General features: G+C 49.2%; 3 protein-coding genes across 4 annotated transcripts; 1 reads left to right on the forward strand and 2 right to left on the reverse strand.

The window, feature by feature from the left end:
* The first annotated feature begins 962 nt into the window (after positions 1–962).
* On the forward strand, positions 963–2652 carry RAX (retina and anterior neural fold homeobox). The gene is made up of 3 exons (XM_066338663.1): positions 963–1230; positions 1352–1581; positions 2157–2652. Exons 1-3 carry the CDS (start codon positions 963–965, stop codon positions 2607–2609), a joined length of 951 nt encoding a protein of 316 aa, XP_066194760.1. The 3' UTR covers positions 2610–2652.
* Positions 2653–8271: 5619 nt separating this feature from the next.
* Positions 8272–12585, reverse strand: GRP (gastrin releasing peptide). The gene is made up of 3 exons (XM_066338714.1): positions 12409–12585; positions 11766–12016; positions 8272–8669 (listed from the first exon to the last, which is right to left on the reverse strand). Exons 1-3 carry the CDS (start codon positions 12545–12547, stop codon positions 8616–8618), a joined length of 444 nt encoding a protein of 147 aa, XP_066194811.1. The 5' UTR covers positions 12548–12585; the 3' UTR covers positions 8272–8615.
* Positions 12586–16557: 3972 nt separating this feature from the next.
* Positions 16558–20517, reverse strand: SEC11C (SEC11 homolog C, signal peptidase complex subunit). Of its 2 annotated transcripts, none has more exons than XM_066339846.1 (6): positions 20389–20517; positions 19592–19701; positions 19004–19153; positions 17734–17853; positions 17143–17200; positions 16558–16738 (listed from the first exon to the last, which is right to left on the reverse strand). In XM_066339846.1, exons 1-6 carry the CDS (start codon positions 20428–20430, stop codon positions 16685–16687), a joined length of 534 nt encoding a protein of 177 aa, XP_066195943.1. In that variant the 5' UTR covers positions 20431–20517; the 3' UTR covers positions 16558–16684. The 2 variants fall into 2 exon arrangements, with proteins under 2 accessions (XP_066195943.1, XP_066195944.1); XM_066339847.1 differs by having other exon boundaries at positions 20381–20474.
* Positions 20518–26945: the final 6428 nt, after the last annotated feature.

Here is a 26945-nt window from a genome sequence, read left to right on the forward strand (position 1 = left end):
GCCCCACTCCCATCGTGGAGTACAGGGTGACAGAATCAGGTTTTCTCACAGGCTCTGTCCTATAGCAGCATACTGGAAAACTTCCCCGCAAATATTGCCTAGAGCTTCCTCGGGTTTGTGAAGCCTGAAAGGCTGAGCGCACCTCCTCGTCCATCCTGTCCAGAACACACTTGGTCTGTGAAATGCCGTTGGAGGCAATCGGGCGCAGGACGAGTGTCCCGCAGAGCACCAGCGCAGCGCCGTTTACCCCAGTGCCCCTGAGTCGGGCCGGGGCCGCAGACGGTCCCGCGGGGCAGCTACCGAGCGGCCTCCGTGAAACCGACGCACCTACAGACCGTCCGGGAGGGATCTGGGCTGTAGCCGTCGGGCAAAAGAAACACGGCGAGGCTCCGAGAGCCGCCGACCAGCGCGCGGCCGTGCCGGGGACCCGCTGTCCTCCAGCCCGGCACCCCTTTCCGTCCCCTTTCCGTCCCGTTCTCTGAGTCCCCTTTACCGCGCCCCCGGCAGCGGCTCCCGCGGCTCCCGCCGTCCCGGCTCTGTCCCCCTGTGCCCGACGCGCCTCTCGCCGCCCGTCCCACCGAGGCTTCCGACAGCGCTGCCCCTGCCCCGGGGCTCCGACCGCGGCGCTCGGCCCGGGCCGGCCCCCGGCTGCAACGGGGGCCGCCCCGCCCCGCCTCGGGGGCCCCGGATGGCATCGCCCGGCGCCGTCTGGGGCTGAACCCGGGGCCGGGGCCGGCGGGGAGGGGCGGGGCGGCCGGCGGGGGCCAGGGGATACCCTGCCTCCCCCTCCGTGCTGAAGAGGCGCGGGGGCCTCGCCTTCCCTCTCGCCTACCGCCCCCCGGCACTCCTCCCCCGCCCCAAGGAGGCCAGCCCGCCCGGAGACACCGTGCCAGACTTGCCCGCGCCGCCCGGAGGCCGGGTGAGACCGCAGCGCTGCGGCGGAGCCCCGGGCCGGCCGCCTCATGCACCCGCCCGGCGCCCCGCTCGCCATGGCCGAGGGCGCCTTCTCGCTGGCCGCCCCGGCGGCGCGAAGTCCCGGGGGAAACCCGTCGAGACTGCACAGCATCGAGGCTATCCTGGGGTTCACCAAGGAAGACGGGCTGCTGGGCGCCTTCCCGCCCGACGGCAGCGCCAAGGAGGAGGACCGGCGGGGGCCCCGGCACTGCCTGCCCAAGATGCCCGGAGAGCCGCCGCCGGCCGAGCCCCAGGGCCGCGCCGAGCGCTTCCAAGGTGAGCGCTGTGGAGGAACGCAGGGTGCCGGGGGGCGGACGGGTGGGCGCCGCTCCCTCACGGTCTCGGACAAGCCCCGCGGGGAGATCCCGCCGGTGACCCCTGTGTCTTCCCCTCGCAGAGCCATACTGTCCCGGCAGCGCCAGCCCCGAGCTGCCCGCTGGCAGCAGCGGCGAGGGGAAGCCGTCGGAAGAAGAGCAGCCCAAGAAGAAGCACCGGCGAAACCGCACCACTTTCACCACGTACCAGCTTCACGAGTTGGAGCGTGCCTTTGAGAAGTCCCACTACCCCGACGTGTACAGCCGCGAGGAGCTGGCCATGAAGGTCAATCTTCCCGAAGTGCGCGTCCAGGTAACGCCCGGCCCTGTGCCCCGCGACGGCCCGGCCCCGACGGTCCCCGGCGCCGGGAAGCCACACACGGCCCGGCCCGACGCGGCTTGGCTCAGCCCCGTGGTCCCTGCGGCCGGAGCAGCCCCGATGCGGCGCGCGGGCCAGGGACCGCAGCACGGCTCCGGCGGCATTCGGGGCCCCACTGGAGCGCTGGGCGCGGCTGCCGCAGAGCCGCGGTGCGGGCCGGCCCGGCCGGCGGGACAGCGCGGGGCTCGGGGCCGACCTGCGTCCGGCAGCCGCGTCGTCGGCGCTGCTGCCCTTTGAGTGGCGTGTCCCAGCCCGGGACCGCCGAACCTCCCGTGTGCCAGGGAAGTGGCGGGTGGATGGACAAGCCAGCTCCACTGAGTGACTGTTTTCCATGTAGCGCAGGGCTGTGGGTCGTGGAGGAACGCCCGAGCCCCCCAAATTCCCTTCTGCCCCAGCTCAGAAAGGCGTGTTCCCCTCACTCTGTTTTGTGTGCACCGCTGCAGCCAGGGGCAAGCCCCTGTCCACCGCCTGGGGTCTGGCTGGTCTGGCTGATACAGCTCTGCTTGCAGGTTTGGTTTCAGAACAGAAGGGCTAAGTGGAGGCGGCAGGAGAAACTGGAGGTGACCTCCATGAAGTTGCAAGACTCGCCCATCCTCTCGTTCAACCGCTCGCCGCAGGCAACACCCATGGGTCCTCTGAGCAGCAGCCTGCCCCTGGAGACGTGGCTCAGCCCGCCGGTGCCCAGCAGCACAGCTCTGCAGACCCTGCCTGGCTTTGTGGCCTCACCACAGAGCCTGCCTGGCAGCTACACTCCACCGCCCTTCCTGAACTCTCCAGCAGTGACCCATGCACTGCAGCCCCTGGGGGCCATGGGGCCACCGCCACCTTATCAGTGTGGGGCCACCTTTGTGGACAAGTTCCCTTTGGATGAGGCAGACCCACGCAACACCAGCATTGCCGCCCTGCGGCTGAAGGCCAAGGAGCACATCCAGTCCATCGGCAAACCCTGGCAGACAATCTGAACTCCTTCTCAGCACCTGGGACAAAGCCATGGGGAAGGCGCATCCCAGACCGCCCCCGAGGGACCCCCTAACTCTGCCTTGGCTGCTGCGGGTGGCCAGGCACAGGAGGGCCGTCTCTTGCACCGGCCTTTCCCTTACGCCTTGACTTGCTTTTGTATTTTGTGGTCCTTTTAATTCCCTTTTCCACGACCCCTGAAGCATTAGGGGCTTGATCATAGCTTAGGAAGAACAATCTCTTTTGCTCTCCCTCCTTGGCTGGATCCTTTAGTTGCAATAAAAGCTACAGCAGGGCAAAGAGCTGTGTAAGGTGGCTGGAAGCCCAGGACTGCTGTACCTGGGGAGAGGGTTCTGCTTTTGCATCATTAAATGGCACCATCTGCATGGAGGCTGTCCATCATGTTTCTGAATGGGCATCTTGGGCTGGGCCTTCCACTCTGTGTGATGCACAGAGGGGTGGGAGAGGCCTGGTTGTGAGCTCTTCTCTGTACTCCTCCATCAACAGAACCCTGCCCAAGCTGGCTGTGGCACTGGGGGCTGCCAGCCCCATAATGGACACTGTGCCCAGATGGGAGTGGGCACAGAGGGGCTGGAACTCTGGCAGTCCTTGCACCAGGCACACCACTCCCACAAGTGCCCTTGTGGAGCTGTGGCAGGCTCGGTGTGCTTTGCAGGCTGGAGTCAGTGGCAGTCCTTGCTCCCTCTGGAGAGAAGGGAAATGGCAGGACCCCCAGCGCCCCTGCCTCCTGCAGCCCAGCTGCCCACCGGGAGAGACAGACAGTCTCTGGCTGGGCACTGACCCCCGGCTGGGGCCTGGCAGCCTACATCCTGCCTGCTCTGGCTGCCCAGCACAGCCCCTGGGGGCTGGCACAGAGCTGGGCCGTGCCCGCTCTCCTGCCCATCTAGTGCCCATTGCTAGGCTGCCGAACCTAAAACTGAGGCATCTTTATTTTTCATTATCTCCGTTACTGCCTGTAATGGGGCTGAGAAGCTGTAATGAAACACCCCTTCTCCTCTGCTGGGCATGGGGTGCACTACACACTCTGGAGGTTGTGGCAATTAATGTTTCTCATTAGAGAAGAGAGAAGGATTCACAAGTGCCCTCATTGTGTCCTGGGGATGATTCAATGCAGGCTGGGAGACCTCTCCTTTCACCATTTCCCACTCGTTGTGGCCAGACAAAGGCTGGCGTCTAATTATATTTTCACAATCTGTGCGTATCTTTTAAGAGTCCTGTCAGAAACAAGTATGTCAGCTTTGTTCAGCTTCACTTCAGAGAGCTTTTTAACCTTAGACAGCAGTTTCTAAACATCCCTTCATAGCCTTCTCCACAGCAGCCCCCATTTATTGTATGGAGAGCTTCTTTTACAGATAATAATAGGAATCCCTCTTGTTTTCAAACGCTTTTTCCTCTGTACCCAGCCTCCCTGCAGATCCAACCTGCCTGTCTGGACCAGAGCACACACACTGTGTTCAGGAGCCCCAGCTTCCCTTCCCTGAGCTGTGCTCGTCCAGGGCATGCAGGGAAGCCAAGTGAGGGATTCCCCTTGAATTTGGGGGAAATGAAGCCCTGTTGGGGGAGACTCTCCTGCTGGGCTGTGGACTTGACAAGTCTACTGTGTGTGCATTCGTGGGAGTGTCCACCCTTCCCAGCACACATCTCTTTCTTTTCTTGGCAGAGAGAGGAAGTGCTGCCAGGAAAAGAACTGCCATTGCTGTCAGGACCAGGAAGGTATTTTGCTAACTTCTAGTAAGGACACTTGAGTAAAAGAGGAGAACCGAAATTGTACTGCTTTGGTTTTTAGGTCTTACTCTAGTTGTCCTTTCGCAGGTGAGCTTTGCTTGCATCACCTTGCAAGAAGGCATGGCTTTTCTGGTGGCTGCAAGAGAAGGATTTCTCTTGGTGTGCTTGAGAAGTGCCTGCATAGCCTGGCTTGTGTCAGCAAGAGACACACACCAGTGAGTGACTGCACAGGCTCTGCACACTCTTCTTCTCAGGGTAAGAACAATCTCTCTTGTCATTACTTGGCTGCAGTCCAGCTGTGGCTCTGAAGCTGAAAACCCTCCTGTAGGTGAGCACATTAAATTGCTGCCCTAAAGTTCTCACCTGTGCTTATTTCTCATGATTAATAAGCAAGTCCCCAAAATTTCAATAGCGCTTTCCCACATTTTGGCATTACTACCCTCCCTTCCCCTTACCTGAAGTTCTTCTGTATCCTGTAAAGCCGTTGGAAAGAAGCCCTTGACTTCCTGATCATCAGCGCGATGCTTGGTCACTTGAGACAGTCAAAGACTGGCAGTAGATAAAACCACAGTGACAGGGCAGCAGAAGTAGCAGCTGAAGGTACTTGCTCACTTTTAATACAGTCCTGATCCAGCACCTACAAACAAATAAAGATTATGGCAAGCTATGGTGGTTGTTCTTTTATTGGCATATTAACAGGTCTTATACGTTGTACACGAAAACCCCATAAGTAGATCGACTGCGTGCAGTCATGTCCTTCAAGGAAAGCTGTGAGTTTATTGCTAAAAATTAGTATTTTACCAGCCACACATAAGTGGGCAAACAAAGAGACAGAGGCATATGCAAACACATCTTTCTTCTAGCCTGTCTAGTTTTCCATGTTCCTATACTTTCTTTCAAATTGTCCCATTCCATGTTAAAAGCCCATTTGTTCATTTTGTTGTAAATATCTTCTCCTCCTTAATTGGGTGCTGAGTCTAATAATCCTGCCTCGGCTTGTTAACTGTACAATACCAGTCAGAGTTAATGACCCATTAGCGATTAATTCCTTAAACAGCATCTAATTGCTCACTGTAAAACCTTTTCTTAAAACTGGATTAAATCATCTAGATCCTTAACCACTTCTTTACTCTAACTTTGCTAAGGCTATTAGCATGGCCTTCTGAGTGGTCTCTTTCTTCTTTTGCTTAAACTGTATTAGCGAGATAGTATTTTTGGTGTCCATACTTGACTCCTTTGCAACACCTGAAGTTTTAAGGAAGAACAATACAGATAGAAGACTGCCAGGGAATTAATAATTATGAGGAAAATGCTATGATGGAATTTGTTCTCAAGAGTGTATTCTGGTCTCCCTTCCTTCTCCCTATCCCTGCTCAAATTCCTGTCAGTATTCAAGAAAACTAGCAGATACCTGAGCTCTAATTTTGGCTTGAGGTTCAGCTCGTTGGCCTCCTGGCGGAGCAGCACTGCCTTTGTGTGCAGGAGGGACCCTCAGTCTCTGCTGGATGGCTCAGAAACTGTCATTCCCTCTGGTGCAGCAGGCTGGCTGTTGTGTGTGCTACTGTCATGGTAGCTCACAACCCCTGTGACATGAAAACACACATTGCTCAGCTATAGTTTGAATTTCTGTTACTAGCCTCTGGGGTTGAGGGCAGTACTGTCCCCTTCCTCTGTCCAGAAAGTTGAACGATCTTGCTTTCATTTGCCCTGGCTACATCTGACAGGCATTTCGAGTAGGGACGTTCAGTTTCTTACTGTTGAAATATCTCAAGTAGCTGTTCAAAGCTCCTGTTTACATCTTTCCTCATCTCTAGGGTCCTATGAAGCCCAACATGCATTAATTCAGGGGGGTTCCCTTCAGCTACAGTGTTTCAGCTTCTCTCTTCTATGCAGTCAGCCCTCCTCCTTTGTCACTGTTAGAAACCTTGGTATTTCCTTCAGTAGTTTGTCAGCCAGAGTACCCACCCACAAAATGCTAGCCTAGGAGAAAATAGTGGAGTAAAACAAAAACAAATAAGCAAATCAAAACCCTGACATTATCAGTTTCTCTCCTCTCTGAGCATCTCTGTGTTCTGCCAAGGCATTATGTCAAAATTGGCTGATATTTGGCAGTCACCCCTGTGTCATATGACACTTCTGCCCCACTAAGGTTGGGATTGCAGAGCCGGGCAGAGCGGTGCGACTGAGATACAGCAAACAACCACGAGGTTCACCTGGCACCGGAGCGCATCGGAGCTCTCCCCTCACGGCCGACCCTCATCGGAGCTTCCCCTCACGGCCGGTCCTCAGCCATTGGCGGGGTTCTGCGGAGCTCTCCCCTCACGGCCGGAGTTTACCGGAGCTCTCCCCTCACGGCCGGGGTTTACCGGAGCTCTCCCCTCACGGCCGGGGTTTACCGGAGCTCTCCCCTCACGGCCGGAGTTTACCGGAGCTCTCCCCTCACGGCCGGTCCTCAGCCGTTGGCGGGGTTCTGCGGAGCTCTCCCCTCACGGCCGGCCCTCAGCCGGTCCTGGTGCTCACTGGAGCTCTCCCTTCACGGCCGGGGCTCACCGGAGCTCTCCCCTCACGGCCGGGGCTCAGACTTTGGCGGGGTTTACCGGAGCTCTCCCCTCACGGCCGGGGTTTACCGGAGCTCTCCCCTCACGGCCGGCCCTCAGCCGTTGGCGGGGCTCACCGGAGCTCTCCCCTCACGGCCGGGGCTCAGCCGGTCCCGGTGCTCACCGGAGCTCTCCCCTCACGGCCGGGGCCCTCAGCCGTTGGCGGGGTTCTGCGGAGCTCTCCCCTCACGGCCGGGGTTTACCGGAGCTCTCCCCTCACGGCCGGGGCTCAGACTTTGGCGGGGTTCTGTGGAGCTCTCCCCTCAGGGCCGGGGTTTACCGGAGCTCTCCCCTCAGGGCCGGGGTTTACCGGAGCTCTCCCCTCACGGCCGGGGTTTACCGGAGCTCTCCCCTCACGGCCGGGGTTTACCGGAGCTCTCCCCTCACGGCCGGGGCTCACCGGAGCTCTCCCCTCACGGCCGGGGTTTACCGGAGCTCTCCCCTCACGGCCGGGGCTCACCGGAGCTCTCCCCTCACGGCCGGGGTTTACCGGAACTCTCCCCTCACGGCCGGGGCTCAGACTTTGGCGGGGTTTACCGGAGCTCTCCCCTCACGGCCGGGGTTTACCGGAGCTCTCCCCTCACGGCCGGGGTTTACCGGAGCTCTCCCCTCACGGCCGGGGCTCAGATTTTGGCGGGGTTCTGCGGAGCGCTCCCCTCAACGGTCGGGCCGAGGGCGCCCCCTGGCGGAGGCGGCCCGTCCCGGGCAAAGTCCCGCCGGCGGCCCGGGGCTGCGGGGACACTGTCACCTCCCGGGCACGGGGACACTGTCACCTCCCGGGCACGGGGACACTGTCACCTCCCGGGCACGGGGACACGGTCACCCCCAGGGCTCGGGGACACGGTCACCTCCCGGGCACGGGGACACTGTCACCTCCCGGGCACGGGGACACTGTCACCTCCCGGGCACGGGGACACCGTGACCTCCCGGGCACGGGGACACTGTCACCTCCCGGGCACGGGGACACCGTCACCTCCCGGGCACGGGGACACCATCACCTCCCGGGCACGGGGATACTGTCACCCCCGGGCATGGGGACACGGTCACCTCCCGGGCATGGGGACACCGTCACCTCCCGGGCACGGGGACACTGTCACCTCAGGGGCAGGGGGACACTGTCACCCCCCGGGCATGGGGACACGGTCACCTCCCGGGCACGGGGACACCGTCACCCCCCGGGCACACACGGGGCACGGAGGCTTTCCACAGAGCGGCTGAAAGTGCAACACGCCCTGCCCTGGGGAAGGCAGCGGCCCTTGCTACTGGCTTTTACAAAGCGAATTTCACTGCTTGAGTGAAATAAAAGCGTAAACTCCCCCTTTTTCTTGGTACTATTTATTGCGAATGTTGCAATGTCATGTAGTTTCAAACTGAGAGATTAAATGATTCAATAGGTAAGTCATATAATTAATTGGAAGACCCTTCCGTGACAATTTTATATATATATATATCAAAGCCATTCAAATGAGAAAACGCAGCCTTGAAAATGAAGAAGAGGATTTAGTCCTTGCTGAACCATACAAGAGTATGTGTATTTAAGTACTTTACACAAAGGAAGTCTTGTTTACAGAAAAGTTACTTTGTTGATTATCTGATACAATCAAGTGCTTGTGAAATATAGTCTCTTACAGAAAGTATTCAATTTCTTCATGATTTAGTGATCTTCTTTCAGCTTCGACTGCTCTCTTTCATATTCACAACTTGAAGCAGATAGTCCATCATCTAATAAAAAGAGAAATATATTATTTATAGACCAGTCTGAAAAAAGTAAATCACTAAGTTAATAAACCTACTATAAGTTAATAAGCCTAATAGATAAGTCCTCTGTGCATTCACATAACAAACATGTTCCTAATAATCTTTCCGAAACAGACCCCATTTATCTTGGTTAATGTAATAACCAACTGCAAAAGTAGGAGGAAAGTCATTCTCCCAAATAATTCTATGTGCCATCTCATTTATATCCTGTCTCATTAGTGTGAAAAAGCCAAGTAGTAGAAACAATTTAAAGTTTATTTTCTAACTTACTTTTGCACTTAGTCCAACTCGCAGGAGATTTTCATCCCCTTAAACTACATTAACTGCAATTTATTCACAGAATAAAGAGCAGGCAAGGTATTAATTGAAAACAAAATAACACAGGTGCACCATCCTAAGCCAAACTCCAAGAAATATTTGGAGCATCTTTTCCATTTTTTGACTATTTTGTGTGTTACAGTGATTTCTCTCCTCTGCCTGAGTCCTTTAGAAATAACTCTTTTCTTCTTAAGAAATGTACAGCCCAGTGTGAGCATCAGTGGTGAGGCACTGGATGATTTGGGCTAATAAGAAAGACCCTGAACTGAGTTACCTGAGACACTTACCTGTATTTACTTCTAGCTCTGGGGCTTCCCGATCTTAAATTTAAAATTCAAGCTTTGCATTAAATCAGCTAAATTTGAAAGCACCCATGAAACAGAGTTCTCGGAGAGACTGTTTCTTCCCAACACAGCCAGTCTTTGCTGTGTGCAGCAGGCAGAGCACAGGGCTGCAGACACAGACTCCTGGTGGCTGGCATCTCTGTCAGTGCATGGGAATAGCAGCCCTCGGTGAGGGACAGCCATTCCAGCAGCTGGCAGCAGGGTTCGTTATTTACCTGCTTTTGGTGACATTTAGTATCTCAGTCCAACTGCCACTGCTCAGGGAACAGTAACCTGCTGCAAATCTGGTGTCTGGCTCCTCCTAGAAAAAGTTTCTGTTCCAAACTCACAGGAAATACGTCTGGAAAAGTATTTCATGCCAAGGAAAAAATTTCTGGATGTGCTGTGCCATCGTTCTCAGCTTCCTGTACCTGGTAATCCTCCCCAAGGTGCTGTCTAACCAAGTCTGTGCACCTGAAACCCCTCACGTCCTGACAAATCTACACAATCAACCCCCAAAGGCTACATATGCATTTGTACCACTATGTGCATCAATGTCCCATTCCGTACATTACAGTTCTACCTTTGTCAATAAGGCCTCTTTGATTCAATATAACTTCTAAGTGAAAAATAATTCTCATTATTTAAATGTTTAGGAAACTATTAGCCCTCAAAAGAGTAAAGTATGTTTCCTTTTGATCTTCATGTTTAATTCATCTAGAAGGAAGATCTCAGAAACACCTTAAATTTCAGGTGCTTTCTTGAAGCTAAGGGGAAAACAGGGCATCATATCCTACCTAGGCTGTGTATCATCAAGTATTTGTGTCTAACAGCAGGTAAGTACAACTACAGCCACTTCTGTTAGATTTTACTTCAGGGTGGAGACAAAGAAACTGTTGAATGATGGAAATCAAGGGTTCTATGGCCAAATGAGGTCCTGCAAGTTGTTCTCTATTAGTCACCGGAAAAACATGAGCTTTTTTACTAATCCCTGCAGAAATCTGCATGCCTAAGGCAATAACCTCATTAATCCATAAGGATGTTCAATGTCTGATCACAGAAATGTGGATGTTAATTTACGGTGAAAGTACACACTTGTGGATATGATTCAACTTACCGGAGGCATCTTCCAGCCTTCCTATGTAGGATTTATTGACAGACACTTTTAGAAGTTAGAACACTTCCCTCTTTACATTAAATAATGGGATTTGTTCATTTAATTCGATTACAAAGCTGCACACTGCAGAACTGAAGACGGAATAAATAGTTTCTTTTCCAAATAGTATAAATAATCAGTTACTATGATGCATCACTATCATAAAGCCACAGCCAAAAAGAAACCTATGGGCAGCATTTGTGTCACTGTTGTGAGAGACTTAAATCAGAGCTTAATTTAAGGGGTGAATTTTTACCCACATTAAAATAAAAGCCTAAGTATTCACTGATTTGATTGCACCAGGATTTCAGGAGGGAAATAGGGCTGAAGTTAGCCCAGGAATATTAATGACATCATATTGCAGTAGAATATGGGGAAGAAAAAGTCTTCCTGTTTAAGTCTTTAAGGGGGCGTATTAATCTTTTTATTCTACTTCATTGTCACCCAAAAGAATTCTGCAGCTTTATCACCATGACTGTGCCTGAGGCATTATAAGGAAAGGAGTTTTCTTGTGGATCCTGTGATTTACATTAGACCCAAATTACTTTTGGTAAAACCCGTTATCCTTCACAGTGTATTTCGTAGGATTTCGCAAAAGAATAGGGATTAATCTGTTCCAAAACCCTGTTGTTTTGTGCAACAGCACTAGGAAGAACATTAATACATTAATTTGAGGATGAGGAGCGGCAGCTTATCAGTAGCCCCAGACTCCTTTAGCAAACCCAGGAACGACCACAGCAGTAGCCAGCACCATGGGCTGGAGAAAAGACAAAGGAGACAGGGACAAATCTGTGACCAGAGAAAATTCTGCAGCCCTGTGGCTTTACTCAGCCCAAGGCAGAACATCCTGAAGGGTGATGGAAGGGCACAGTCAGTGTGATGTGGCTCCTCCTGCCCTCGCACTTGTTTATCACACTAGCTCGGTTTTGCTGGGCAATATGTGGTGCTGATGTGATCACCTGTGCATGAAGAATAGAAAAGAACGGCCCAACCAAGCAGCCTGAAGGGAACCCAGGGACTAAAACCTGCTGAATGCATGCCATGTTTATGCCCAGCAGCAAATGAAGTCATCAAAAATACAGTCAGTGAGTGACAATCTGTAATCAAGAGCAGTGTCTTACTGTATTGAATGTCTAATACGTGAGATGTGTTTCTGCTGCATTTCTGGACAAGACACCAGAAAGAGGATAGAGGAAGCTGCTATGTTACTGTAAACCAAAAATAGAACACATGGAGTATCTTTACAGGTTTTATCTTACTTACATGTTTCCAACTGCTATTGTCATCTGTCTCCCAGGTGTTCCTGGTGTACCAGGGAAACTCTCCTTTTAAAAAATGACCACTTTTATTTTCATTCCTTTCCAGCAGCCTTAGCAAATATTTTGAGATTTCTTCCCACTGCAGATACTCTTCCAGCTGCTTGATATTGTTAGGTAATGCTGAAAATGGTGTCTTGTTTTCTTCTTCAAAACCGTAAGGAAAATCTCCAGCGCTTTTTTTCCCCATTAAATGTCCTGTAACAAAAATTAAAGTAGCACAAAATTAACCAAAAGATTTGATTTTGTAAAGATTTGATTGTCCAAACATCAGCAGGACTTTGCTACAGACTGGGGAAGGGAAGGGGCTAGGTAATGTCCAATTGCAGCACTACTGGGACTGAAGACTTTGTCAGAGTCACACACAATAAATTTCTTTTGTCTCTCGTGTTATATTGTCAGAGAAAACGCGTCTAAGAAAGGGGCAGCGATAACCAAGCACTTTGCCTGGAGATAGAGAGAGGTGCTTGGTAAAATTTGCCGGAATAGAAGCGCACAGAGAAGTTGTAGGTTTCGGACTTACCCTGCCTGGACACGGGACGCAGGAACCGCGCGTCCCAGCGCCTCTGTAGGAGTTAAAGCGCACTTACCCACCGCCCAGTGGCTGCCGCGGGGGTAGATCTTGGTGAGCGCGGGGGTCCCGCCGGGCTGCAGGGGCGCCGCTCGGCCCTGCGCCGTCAGCAGCGCCAGCGCCAGCAGCGGCAGCGCCGCGGGCCGCCCGCCGCGCATCGTGCCCCGCCGCCGGTGCTGCCCCGAGCCGCGCTCCGCTGCGCCTCCGGCAGGGCTCCGAAGCGCCGCGGCCGCCGCCCCCATTTATCCGGAGCCGGGCCCGGCGTGAGCGGAGCCCCCGCGCCTGGCGCCTCCTCACGGCCCGCTCCCCGCCCCGCGGGGGGAGCCGAGGCGGTGCCGCCCCGGGCTTCTCTCTCGGGTTACCTCCGCGGCGCGGGCACGGCCCGCAGCCTCCCGCCCCGACCGCCGAGGCTCCGCGCCTCGGGGCGCCCCGGGGCGGGGCTGCCGGCAGCGCCCGGGCACCGGAGCTCCCCGGAGAGCGGCGGAGCCGCTGCGGGCAGCCGGGAGCTGCGGGGTCAGCTCAACCCGCCCCGAGGGACCGCACCGTGCCTCGCCCGCACCTGAGGCAAGGGGCCTCGCTGTCCCTCGCTGCAACAGAAAACCTCGCTCAAAGAGCTTATTTTAATTTCCAGTATCACCTAAATTACCTGCCACTAGTGACAGTGGACGGGCATCTACAGGGCTTTCTGCTTTGTTTGCACGGGCGCCCTTTAAACTTTGCAGCACCCTGAGGCACCTGGAACTGGCCAATTTTGTGGTGAATGGATGAAAAGAACTGCTCCCCGAAGAGGTAGCGCAGGGAAAAGATGGAGATAGTATAACCTTGGAAAGGCCCTGAAATGGAACATTTAAAGTGGTTTCACTGGAGCAAAGGTGGGCGAGCAGTGATGGGATAGGAAGTCCTGATGGGCCCTTTGTCCCCCAGGAGAACAGCAGGGACAGGATGAAGCCACGTGTAATGGGTGCAGTTTATGCGATCATTTTGCTGTCTAGAGAACTATGGCAGGAGGTGGGATTCACAAGGAGCAGAGCTGACTGTAAGGAACCTGCCAGCTCCTCCAGCTAGCCCCACATGACTTGAACTGAACTATCCTCACTGGAAGCTCCCACGGATGTGAATTAACATAATCTTTGGACAAACTCTTGTACAATTCCTATTGAAGTCAATTGTATATCCTGCTGTATTGAGCCAAATTGTTCCCTCGTTTAGTCACAGTTTGTTTTGCCTTCTTTTACTGATTAATGTGATTCATTCTTTTCTTTTGGTTATTAATTATGCATTCCTGCTTAATTCACAATAGTACTCTCCTGCCTCAAGTTTCACTGTGCTGTCTGCAGTACAGCTACAGACATGTGTTCTGTGCTGAGTGACAGCTGATCAAATAAAATACTGCCATCCAGAGAAACTTCTAATTGTTTGGAGCAATCAAGGCAGGAAACTAAAAAATTCAGGAAACTGTCCATTTTCAGAAAACAAACCCCAAACTAACCAAACATGAATTCTTACTCAGTTCCTCGTTGCCTGGTAGTCCCAAATCTTTTAGCAAAAATACCATGCAAACAAATAAACCTTTCTTGTATGTTGTATATGTACTATGTCTTTATTATTTATTTGCTTGTTAATAAGGATTTATTATAATTATTAATTTATTACCCTTCTAAGAAAAACAAAAACTTGACAATATTGGGAAATATTATTCTGGACCCCCCACAACAGAAAAGGAACCAGATACAACCAAAGGATGTTACGAACTGTGAGTGACTCAACCCACTCAAGACAATCTTTCTCTTTAAGAAGAAGCCTAGTAACATCAATTTGTGTTGGAGCATCAAGAAACAGCTCTCTCCGTTTTAAAATACCCTTCCTCATTTTATATATCCCGTGGCAAAGCAAAAAGTTGCTGTGCTTCATGGCAGGAAAACATTTATGGTTTTCAAATGCTATTACCACAATAACACATAACACCCTTCAATCTGCTTCCTTTACATTTTAGACAACCATCATTGTTCTATCAGCAACGCACATTTGATGGCTATAAAAAGGGATAATATAAGAATGGTGTGGCTTTCATCATTCTTTTTGTAGGGACCCTGGTGTTAGACACAGCCAGGATGTATGTACAGAACAAACACTGGTGGAAGCCTATCTCCAACGTAATAACAGGCGTGACCACCGAGGAATACTCTGTAAATGTTGGAGATGCTGAATAGACTAATCTCCAGCACTTCCAACCTGCACTCAGGGCACATGTTCGGCAAATAACCTCAACATCGACTCAGTGCTGCAACAGTTCCCTGAAGAACTGAAGACATTTCTCAGAAAAGAGCTCCACAACTTCACAGAGGCTGAATAATAGGAAATAATAACATTTATCTAATAAGGCCCAGTGTAAGATAGTTGACACTGTTTGTGCTGCATTTTGGGAAGCCCAGGGAAGTTGAAGCTTAACCACAGCGATTGATTGCTCACTGCACTTTCAATGTGTGCCAGGCTGCTGGGGCAGCCACAAGTTTGGGTTTATGATTTTTGCGGTGGAGGGGTTCAACAACTGGAGAATTCAAATGGGAAGCATTTATGGACATGCCTGTGGACCAGAACAGCTTACAGAGAGCACCCAGCCCAACAGCCCGAGCCGTTCCAGGCTGCCCAGAAGCCGGGGTATTGTCCAAGCGCTGCTGGAAAGCTGAGCCTGGGGCATCCACCTTCTCCTGAAGGAGACTGCTCCAGGGCTGAGCACCCTCTCAGCAGGGAAAGGCTTCCTAACACCCACTGTGACTGCCCCTGGCACAGCTCTGAGCCACTGCTGTGACTGCACCCCACTGTCACAGTGGACAGCTGCAAAATGTTCAGCTGCACTCTCCAAATCAGAGCTGACTGGGCTCACGCTGGGGTAGGTGGACAGCATAAATTTGGATTTCAGCAATACCAAGAGGAAGAAAAAAATCTTACTCCACATACACCGTCTCCAAAAAACCACATTATTTTTTCTTAACTGGGATGATACACTTCCAGGAAGACTGCATTAAGGATCCCAACATTATTCTGCCATGCCATTTATTATACTCAATTTTATTTCTATACAATTTGACACAAAATAAGTACTTTTTATAATACAGGTGGACATGAAAACAGCTTAGTAGGACACAAAAGAAGTAATATTACTTGGAGAAATTCAGCAGTTGTCTGTTGAGCATGAGCTTTACAACAGAAAAGGTGTCATTATTGTAAAATAGAGTATTTTTGCAGAGGTAAGGGATTACAGAAGAAACAGAACTCCAGAAGAAAAAAGCATCATGCTGTTCCTTATCAAAGCTACAAAAACAAAGCCAGCAAGGAAAACAAGTTCTGCTTTGTTGAAGGTGCAACACTGACATTTGAACGTAAGAGAAAAAACACCAAATTTCATAAAAGACAGTTATCAGGTAAGTTTTTAAATGAAAAATCAATTTTATGTTTAACACTATTCAGGTGTTATATGATAGGTGAGAATAATACATTCTCCAAAATGGCATAAGAGTTCTGGTTTCCCCTTCCTGGCAATATCCCTGAAGTGTACTACTGCGCTATTCATTCAGTAATTTACAAGTGTTATTAAAGCCCCAGAAAACCCTTTTGTTAGGTTTGTTTAAGAGCTAGGACACAAAAGGCAGAATTGTCAACAGCCTGAACACTAGCAATGCACACAGTCCCTGAAAACCAGGCCTCTAGAAATCAGGCCATCTGGGCTTTTTTCCTTACACCATGAAGGAGCAAGTTTCAAACTCAGGGAAAAACCTCTGAGTCTCCACTGCTCAGTACCAAGTCAGAGTGAAACTACTCTCCTTGGCTGTTTTTGTCAGCCACAACCAGCCAACTTAGGTGTCAGTCTGACTAAACTCCTAGAACTTACTACATGTTCAGAGATTCTGTGTCCTTACAAGCACTGATCAAAACAGTTTGTATGGTGGAGAAAAGAGGACGCTGACAGATTAAAAATAACCCCCAAAACAAACACGAGGGCAAAAATGGATTCAGATGCAGCGCCCGTCAAGAAAACCCACTGTGGCATGGCAAGAGAGCCCTTGGCTGCTCCAGCACGACAGTCCTCCAAACCAGTGCCAGGCTGGCTGAGAGCAGTCTGTACAAGGTGGTAAATACGTCATTTTGTAATCAGCCAGCAGCCAACAGCTTCACTCATTAGGTGTCGTTTATTTAGACAGGACAGAAGCTTGCACAGTTTGTAACGGTATACAGAAATGAAATCATCTGAAATATATTATTTTTTACCCCCAGTACATTTCCCTTCGTTCTTGTGTTTAGGATTCCCGTTTGAGCAGTACATATGCTCCCATCACTGCCAGCAGAGCATACTGCAAAGAAACACAGAACACAGACTCGTTACAACTCCTCTCCACTGAGCTCTGAAAGCACAAACTGTTCAAAAGGTGCCCTCTCAAACATCACACCTTCCACAAACAGAGCTCTGGTCCTACAGAATTGCAGGAAGATTTTAAAGAGATCAGATTCCTCATAACCAGGTATCACATTTGGATACACTTAACTAACAAAATTCTAATAAACTACATGTTTTCAAATCATTACAAACACCAAATTCTACTGCCCACCAGTAAGCAAGGAAACTCAGCTCATCCTACATTACGTACCAAACTACAGAGAGAAATGTATTAATTACGTGTATGTTTAGAGGCAAGGTTCTTATTGTCTGTACTTGTTATTTTAGCACTTCAAATATTCAAAATGACAGCATACATACCTTAAATTTTGGATAGTCATTCATTATTATCGTTACCATTCCTACATAGGGCAGAAACCTGTAAGTGATAGAACAGGTGAATGTAAAATTAACTCTCAGATATTACATGGAAGTATTTTAATGTTATACAATCTGGAATATTTCACTGCAATCTCATCATTTACACCTGGGACTAATGCAGATCTGAACTGGAAGTAAAATTCATTCGTTTTCCTTGATCAAAGTTCTCTCAGAAAATCTGAAAAGATTTCAGCTCAGCTGGAGGGAACAAAGTCAAAAGCTCAAGCCTTGCATAAGATTCCTGTGGAATGCCAACATAATTTCTTAGGATTTTCCAGCAATTACAAGGAGAAGCTGGTTAATTTTGTATTTTCAGGTGGACTATTTGCTAAATGTCCCTTTCCCCCCCCCCCCACTCCACATCACTGGGAGTACAGAAAGTATAGAAAGCAACTTTTTCAGGTTTTCTTTTTAACTGTAATTCTGCTTAAGAAATTTTAAAATACATCAGATCTGGTTTGTGTCAACAGCAGAACTGCTTCAAGAGCTAGCTTTTCTATGTAATTACAAAGTACATTTTGCTTTACTTACCCTCTTGCTCTTCCAACAACATCTTTCTTCTCTAGCCAGTTCTGTCCTTCTTTATACAAGCCTCTATCATCAACTTCATTATTATCCCCTTTAGTCAGAAATTTGATGTTCCCATTTCCTCTAGAAGGCAATGAGGTGATAAACTAAATAGCATTTCATTAAAAAATCTCAATTAACATCTACAAAGCAAATGAGGATGGAAAGTGCTACAAGATTAGATAACAATGTTTGCTTTTGGCCCTGCTTATTGGACAAGCACCATTAAATCATTAACATTACAAAGTTTACTGACTTTATCTATCAACAGATATTAACAAGAAACGTTTTTTGCAACACTCATAGACTGTCAATTCATGTAAGCAATTGCACAATGGACATGAAAGGGATATATTGTCCATCCAGGCACTGAACTTCCTCAACAAAAGCCCTGTGTGTTTATTACCATCTTCCACAGAACACAAATTCAAATAAACTTCTTAAGTTTACTGTCTTCAAATGAATTTTGCTCAAGTACAGAAATTAGGAGTTCTCATAAAGACAAATTAAGTAATTAAAAAAAAAAGGTGATTATTGGAAATTTTGAAAAAACATGGAAGAAGAGACATTACTCAAGAAACAAACACCTTCAGTTCATGGAGCTGAAGTTCAAATATGTCAATGCTTGCCAGCTGCAGCTTAGTTTTTCACTGTGCAGAACTAGGAGCAGAACTGTGGTTTGGAAGGAAGCGTTTATCAGAGCAGGCATCTGCAATCAAGGCCAAACCAAGCCCTCTCCCTGCTGCTTTTCAGCAAGAATTGTTGTGGGCAGTGTGGCCAAGAGACACAAGAGTAAGAAGAATCTCTTCTTTTATCCTGAGTCAAATTTGGAAAACTTCAGTTAGCAAAGCTCACACACCCTGTCAGGCTGCGCCCTGATTGTGAATCTCCACCTCCTGTCAAAAACTTGCTCTTATAACCAAAATCCTAACTGTACAAGCACCAGCATAGGAGTGGCTTCTGCTCCCACGCACGTTCCAGCTGCCAGGATTCCTCCTGGGCACAGCTTTGCCTGCACCAACCCTGAGCAGCTTTGCTGAGGGGAAGGTCTCAGACCCTCGACAAGCGTGGCACAGAACTGGGGACAGCAGTGGATAACATCCTACAGCTGAGCTTTTTCTCACTGCATATCCTCACTTGCCTTTCTCACACACTAAACCACAATTCAACCATCACTGAAAGCCACGGGGAAGGAAAGGAGCTTTACAAACAAAAAAACACCAAGTTGCATTACTTTTCATGTACTTTGATAACTCTGTGAACTATTGGAATGTCTCTGCCTTCAACTTTAAAAACAACTATTTCACCAGCTCTGATTGGGTCATCATGGAAGTTTGTCAGGAATAGCAGGTCTCCCCTGTGAAAAGCTGGTTCCATGCTGCCACTACAAACAGCAAGAAAGAGAGAGTTTGTTGACATAAATGAAAGAAGCACCGTGACATCAAAGAACATTTAATTCTTACAGATAAACCCACAATTTCAACTGAGATCTGTAGCTTCACCCATTCAGTAGCACTGCTCAGACCTTTAACAGAACCCAAATCCCAGAAAGCAATCTGCAGTTTAGGTGAAGTGAAGGAACTTGGATTTTAAAAGGTCTGACACGTTTACCACTCCTACAAACGTCAGTGGAAACTGGGCCATGGCTACTGACAGTGTGACTTTTGCCAGAGCCCAAACACAGCAAGAAGAAAGCAAGTGTTTAAGTCCTTCTTTAAATAGGTGAGATTTCAAATTCCAAATGCACCCAAGGGGAAGAGGGAGGAGACAAAAGGCAAAACAATACCTGGACTTGAAGCAGAAAGCCTTCCCACTGACTCACCTGAGCACCACAACAATGGGGCTCTCACTGCCAGTGACCACGATCAGCCCTTTCCAGATCATTAGGGCAGAAGACACAATCATGGCAAAATTTAAGACTTGGTAATATAGCTGTGTGAAACAAGAAAATTGGGGTTTAAAGGCACTGTACCGTATTTAGAAGCACAACACAGAACTTCAACTCAGGTGCACCACAAATTTTAGGCTTTTATGCTAAAATCCTATTACAACACAAGGCTGGTGGCACAGATTGCCAAGTCAGAATCCAGCAAACTGCAGCATAAAGCTGGAATCCTCCGTGTGCCTTAGTCTTGGGTTAATCCGCTCCTGTGTGCCAGCGACAGACGCAAACAATCTGATCGAGGCTTATAAAACTGGGGAAGCGACCTGGCAAAGGATCAAACCTGGCTCGCTCACACGGCCCCGACTCCCTCCCGAGCTCAGAAACATCCCAGAGGGATATGTGGAACATCGGACTATCTGCAGAGGCTGACTTTCTGAGAGTGACTTTTGTTTAAAAAGAAGAGCTGGAGGAGACGGGAGACGACAAAGGATCGTTTACCGATACTGTCATACTGAAACTTCTTATCTACAAAATCACAGATTTCTGCCCCCAAATTCTCCTGCTCCGCCAGCCCTTCCAGCAGCGGATGCGCTTTAACCACACTCGTTCGTTTTTCGTTCGTTTTCTCGGCAGCACACGGGTACTATGGGGGGAAAGACCCTGGTCCGGCTTGAAAAGCCCCGGTCCCCGGCGCGGGGTGAGAGCCGCGGGGGCCCCGGGCGCAGCCCCGGTACCTGCCGCTTGTTCATGCGCCGCAGGTCCCCGAAAAGATCCATGGCGGCCCCGCCGCGGATCCCGCCGCTCCCGGGCCAGCACAACCCGCGCCCCCAGCGCAGCGCCAGGGATGACAGCGGCACCCGCGCGGCTTTCTGGGATCTGTAGTCTCCTTCCCCTCCCGACCTGCTGACGCACAGAGAAGATCACCGGCCAGGCGAACTACCACTCCCAGACGCACCGCGGCCAATGGTCCTGCTGACGAGGCCCCCTGCTTCCTGCCCCTGGAGGTGCCTGAGCAGCTGGCTGTACCGAGGGACCGTCGGTGGAGGCTCAGACGGCTCGGCTCGGCGGGAAGAGCCGCGTCTGCCCGAGAAGCACCGGGACGGCGGCACCGGTCTCCCGGAGGCGGGGAGAGTTTTGGGTCAGGCGACTGCAGCGGCCATCCTGCGGCCGCCGCTGCGTGTGGGCCGCTCATTGGCGGGAAGGGGAGCACGGGGCCGCACGCTCTGCGACGAGGGGGCGCTGTGCTGAGCGCGGGAAGGCGTGAGGGGCGGGCGGGGCTGGCCGGCAGGGGGCGCTGTGCTGAGCGCGGGAAGGCGTGAGGGGCGGGCGGGGCTGGCCGGCAGGGGGCGCTGTGCTGAGCGCGGGAAGGCGTGAGGCGGGAAGGCGTGAGGGGCCGTGAGGGGCCGTGAGGGGCCGTGAGGGGCCGTGAGGGGCCGTGAGGCGATCAGAGGGGTCATGGCGCTGTTCTCCTCACCAGCTGTGGGCAGAATCATCGCATGGCAGCAGCTAGCGGTGACCCCAGTGTTTGCTCAGGGGCTATGACACCGCCTCGGTCAGAGAGCACAGCGGCCCAGAGAAGCTGCAGCCGTCCGTGTGTGGCGGTGCCCTCGGCAGGCCTGGCGGCCGGCAGGGATGGGCCGGCGATGCCCAGAGTGGGCCTGGCAGTACGAGAGACCCCCAGCAGCACAGGCAGGCTTCACACCCATCTCCACTTCATCGCTGAATGGTTGCGTGAGCCTGAAGCAGCCACACAAATACAGGTCAGCCCGGATCCTGATTTCCTGGGAATTAAATGAGCCAAACCGAGTCAGGCATTCACCAAGCTTAAAATCAAAACCCTGAACACTGAGAATGGGAGAACAGAGAACACATAGAAATGCTACTAAGAGAAATGGAAACAAAACTGTCTGACCAGAGTGGTGTTTCTGTAATTTGCCAGAAATTCACCACCATGTTAATGTTGGTAAACAGTCGGATAAAACAGACTAGGACTGACTAAGAGATGGCATTACATCACAGGGGAAAGTCAGGAATGAGCACAAATGGCAAACTGGAAAGAAAGATCCAAGGACACCAGCTAGGCATGATCTAGGTAAGATCCTTCACCTTCTCACCTGAGTATTCTTCGGGTGCCACCAGTATTCCACTTACTACACAGGAGTTTCTCTAAGTTTACGTGACTTCAGGATAGTTCTCTGCTATCTTTAAATATTCAGTGAAAAGCATCTGCTACTGTTGCCTTTGAGCGGATGCAGTATTCAGAAGTAATTGCTAAGACAGAAGGAAAATATACAAGGGCAGACACAAAGGTGGTGAAAAGATTCTGAGTTTCCTTTGTGCAATTAAGAGTTTCATTTAAAAAGTGTGTAACAAAGTTATGTGTTCTGTACGAATGGGAGCTGCCACTGACATGTTGTATTGACTCTTGCCCAGCAAAAGGTTTTCTGCAATTTTTCTGAGTAGGTTTTTCATACCATACTATTTAGACAGATTTTTTAATAGAGGTTTTTTGCCTTTGTGTACAAATCTGCTTGCCTTTATTTTTATAAAAAGCCCTGAGAAAACAGAGATTAAAAATGGTGATTGGGACAAAATTATCAGGCTCTATCATAATTATCATAAGGGACACTAACAAATCTCAGTCTCTAAAAACCTAATTGAACCTACCAGTAATTTACACTAGAGTTCAAACCAGCTCATTAGGCAATTAGAAACAATTTGACAAAAATATGTTTGTTACCTGTGCTTTGCTATTGGAAGGAAATCTCTGTCATTTCTTGTGGTTATAGCTGTACATTCCACTTTAGCTATTAATTCATTACATTAGCATTGGGTGTCGTATCTTCATCAATATGAAAAAACCCACAAGAAACCGACTTTCCTTCCAAAACACTGTGTATCACACCCAAATTCCTCCTAAAGTAGAATACATTTAATCCTTACTTTGTATTTAGTTATGTATTTGCATCTAACAGTAAATCTCTGACACTTTTCTATTACCTCGTCACACGAGGAATGATTGAACATAAATGGATGAATTTTCATCCTGGACTGGTTGCAATGCTGCCACTCACAGAACAAAGGCAAATGGCTGTCCTGGAAGGCTGATCTCTGAGTGTTATTTTTGGGTAGTGCTTTAATTCACCAAACAGGCAGAAAAATATTCTTGTGAATATTCTATTGTGACGCAGGAATATCATTTTTGGAGGCAAAAGGCAAGCCACTCAGGAGGGAGGTGGCAGCAACTGAGAGAACGTAAATGACAAAGCCTGCTCAGTGTTAGGACAATTCCTTGCAATCATTCCTGATGGAGAGAAGTAGAAGTGGAAATGGAGGTGGTAAAATCTTGTCGTGTAACAAGCAGAGTTAGTGTGTGGAGAATTCAGAAAAGCGAGAAGGCAGCTTTGTGTTGAGACCTGGGAGGATTGAAGCTGCTTATTTTTTTTGTTCACATAGATGGGGCTTTCTTTTGTCCGAGGCATGAACCCACACTTAATTCTGAGATTGCAGCTCCTTGGACTGTTGGTTTGATTGTGAATCAATTTTCTGATTGATAGCTCAGAAAACACTTGGACTTCTTCAATGTTTGTGGTGAGGCAAGAGAAACATATTAGGAAGCTGTTTCCTTTTTTTTTCCAAAGATGCTGGGAATCACCCACACCTCTCTTGGTGGCTTTGTTATTTTACCATCTGCATGATTTCGATTATTAAAGGTTACATGTATTTTGAAGTCTTCCCCTGCACTGGATGTTTGACTTCAATATTTGTACAGTAGGTCTTCTGGAGCTCTGCAGCAAGAAAATTCTGTTAGTTTTTTAGTACACAGAAGTTGTAGCTCTTGACATTCTGGCAGGTTTGCCAGGCCTTTGGATGCAGCCAGGCATCAGTGCTACCTTTATGTATAGTACAGAATGACAGCTCTTTGTTTTCTAGGGGATTGGTCATGGGCACAGAACTCACCCCTCTTCTGGATGCTTTTAATATGGTATTTCATTGCAATTCTGTAACAGCAGAAAGACTGTTTGCTTCCTGCATGCCTATGGATGCACTCCCCCACTTTGGAGGCCACTGCTTGGGAGCATGTGTGGCTTTTGTCTGGTGTCACTCCTCTCCCGGGTCTTGTCGTGTGTCTTGGGAGCTGGCAGGGACCCATTCACAGGCACAGTTTGCAACCCCAGTGTCCCTTTCTAAGTGTATGAGTCAATCTTTTGGGTCTGCTCTGCGACCCAGTGTCTGCAGAGCTAATTGGATTTCAGCTGAGTGGATTTATTTCAGGGCATAGTTTATTTGTGAAAATAATTTCTCTTTCTCGGGAAGAAGGGTAAGGGGAGGGAGGAATCCAGCTATCTGAACATTCAATTGAATTTAGTGAATAATATTCTCTATTCCTTCCCCTTCTCCCATGGAACAGGGGGAAAAAGCCTCAGAAACAATCACTAAATCAGGAAATATCGTTATGCTTGACCTGCAATATTGGTCTGGCTCATAGAAGTATGGCACTGTTAGCCAAGTGCTGGAATGACCCGGGGAGAGCAGTGCTGATAATGCACTGCATCCATATCCCCACCATCACATTAGAGCCATTGAATACAAAATAGCACAATTTGAGAACAGAAAATAAATGAACTGCATTAAAGTCTTTTGCCAAATCATATAAGGGGACATATCTGAGAAGGGTACTATGCTCAGCTTATTTGGCTAATAGTCACATTACTGTTTCAAATATATTTCTTCCTTCAAAATAGCATCTTGAGGCTCAGAGAAGAGAGCTGTAGTGCCTCTAGTTAATTTTCCAGGTAAATCTGGGTCATTCCCGGTGCAGTGCCTCACTGTGATGCCCTCAACAGGGCCATTTGGTCCCCAGTGAGGAAAACTTTTTTCCCAACTGTGAAAGAAATAACATCAAAACCAGGTTTTGTACGGTCACTGTTAAGGAGCAAATTTAATTTTTTTTTTTTTTTTCAAGTGAGGAAGTGTCCAGGGATGAGAGGAGAAATTTCTCTTTGTGCTCCTGCATCTGCATTCACTTCTGGCTGCAGAATCCACTTTGTACACAGAGCCCAGGGATGTAGGTAAGGAACGCTTGTGCCTTCCCATGGTTGACCAGTTCTATACTCATTTCTCTTGTCAATCCATTCCCCACTGTTCTTAGTCACCCTTCCCGGAGCCTGGGCAGGTAACCTTTGAGTAATAATCTGAAATTCAAATACAAAGAATTGACTACTGAAGTGCCCTAATATTTGAGAAAGGTTTTAAACTAAAATAGGTTTTTCTGTGTGCCGTTATTGGCCCGGCAGCTGTGTGTGTATGCCAAGTGTACTGAGAAAGGTAATATTAACAGAGTGAAAAGGTCGGAGTTTTATCAAAATCCTTTTAAAAGTAAATAGGCTTGCCAAACTGAATTCCCCACAGGTAGACAGAGGTTAAGAACTGAGAACATTCAGGCCTTTGGCAGGTCATCTGTAAATGCCCTCCAGAAATACAACCACCAGACAGGTGTAGAGAAGTACAGTGACTGTGGCCAGCCAGATTTGGCTCCAGCTGTACCTAGGGCAAGCAGGCCAAGGCTCAGCAGCTCCCGAGGGAGGTATGAGGGGGCACTGTGCAGGGTGGGCACAGCACACCCGTCTCGTGCCCAGGCACCCCAGGAACAGGGGAGGAAGATGCATGTGGGAGTCATTAAAGGCGTCGTGCACTGGGCAACACAAATGCATCGATTTAATTAGACTCATTTCTGGCTGAGCTTAGAGGTACAGCACAGCCCCGGCCTGTATGGTGGGACACGAAGGACTGGGGCGTGCTAGAGTCAGGCAGGGGGGGCAGGCTGAGAAGACCCTCTGTCTTATAAACCCTTCAAGAGAGTTGAATTAAACTGTTAAAGTGACCTGCCAGTCAGACCTGAAGGGAGCCCACTGCCAAGCAGCTGGGCTGCACTCCCTGGCTGTGCAGGACTCCTCAGGGGACACGAGTGGCAGCACAATACCCGGCACCACGATGCCATTTGCATCATCGGGTTACCTGCAGGTGTGAGACGGTGACAAGGGAAAATAAAGGTAAGTAATGGCTGTGAAAATTGAACTTTTATTATCTGTTCACTGTATACAAAACACCATTCTGCATAGTGATAACTCATTTGTTGTACAGTCGCCAGTGCACATCAACAAACAAGTGTTCAGAGGTATGCACTAAATGGGAAGGGCAGCGGTGGCAGAGGCCAGCACACGCTGAGGTGCTGTGCCCGCTGTGTGCCGTAGGATGAAGCACCTCACAAGCACTTGAAATGCCACTAATATAAATGGGCTAACAAGCATCTACCCAGGAGCCAAATTAGGAATGAGGATGGAGAGAGCAGAACTAATGTATCTGATACACAGTTGCCAGGATGATTAAGTTTTACAGAGGTGGCTGAGGGGATGCATATTTTTTTACACACTTCAAATTTTGAAACCATTAAAATTTAATGATAAATAACAGAATCTCTCAAGTCTTTTGGGGCAAAATGCTCCACATTTATTTACATATGAAATGTGTTTAATACAGTCGTAATGGACATAGTGTATAGTAACATCTGACAGCAGCAAGACTTTTAAGGAACCCAACAATTACTACTGTTTATCATGCAGCTATCTATATATACACAATTTGTTTTAAAAAAAAGTACAAAAAATTTTCTGTAGGGTTACATACAAGGTATAAAATGCAAAAACAAACTAAAAATATACTCTCACAGAGAACTCTATCTGAAAGGGACAGTATGGTACCTTTTTGTACTTGTGCAAGCAAAACTAGTGGTGCTGGACAGGAGTTTGCAATGTCTGTGCTAAAGCTGCAAGCCCCAGTCCCACTCCTGGCTGGGGCTGGCTCCTTCGCAGTTGTGGCTGTGTGTGACACTGAGCACCAGAACGTTTGGCATGATCACGTGGAGCTGGCAAATCCCAACCCCTGTAGCAAGAGACAACTATTTCCTTCCAGTAACCAGCAAGGAAAATACATAATGCTGTGTACTCACTTCTATATGTTTAATAAATTACATGACAAAAAACATCATCATTATAAACCTATTCTTCTAATTACATCGTATTTCTTAAATCCAGAGCAGCCCAGCCCTTTTGTAACAATTTGAGCTTTGATCACAAGCACCTGATGACCTAAAAAAAATCACTTAATGATACTCAGACTTGTGCATTTATACTCTTTGAAAGTACTTTACCACTCCAGGAGGTCTGCACCTGCTCTGGTGCCACCTAAAAACCAGTGCTTCATTTAACACATGCAGTGGGTACTTTTGGGG

Source organism: Sylvia atricapilla, chromosome Z (genome assembly GCF_009819655.1).
Source record: "Sylvia atricapilla isolate bSylAtr1 chromosome Z, bSylAtr1.pri, whole genome shotgun sequence".
NCBI lineage: Eukaryota > Metazoa > Chordata > Aves > Passeriformes > Sylviidae > Sylvia > Sylvia atricapilla.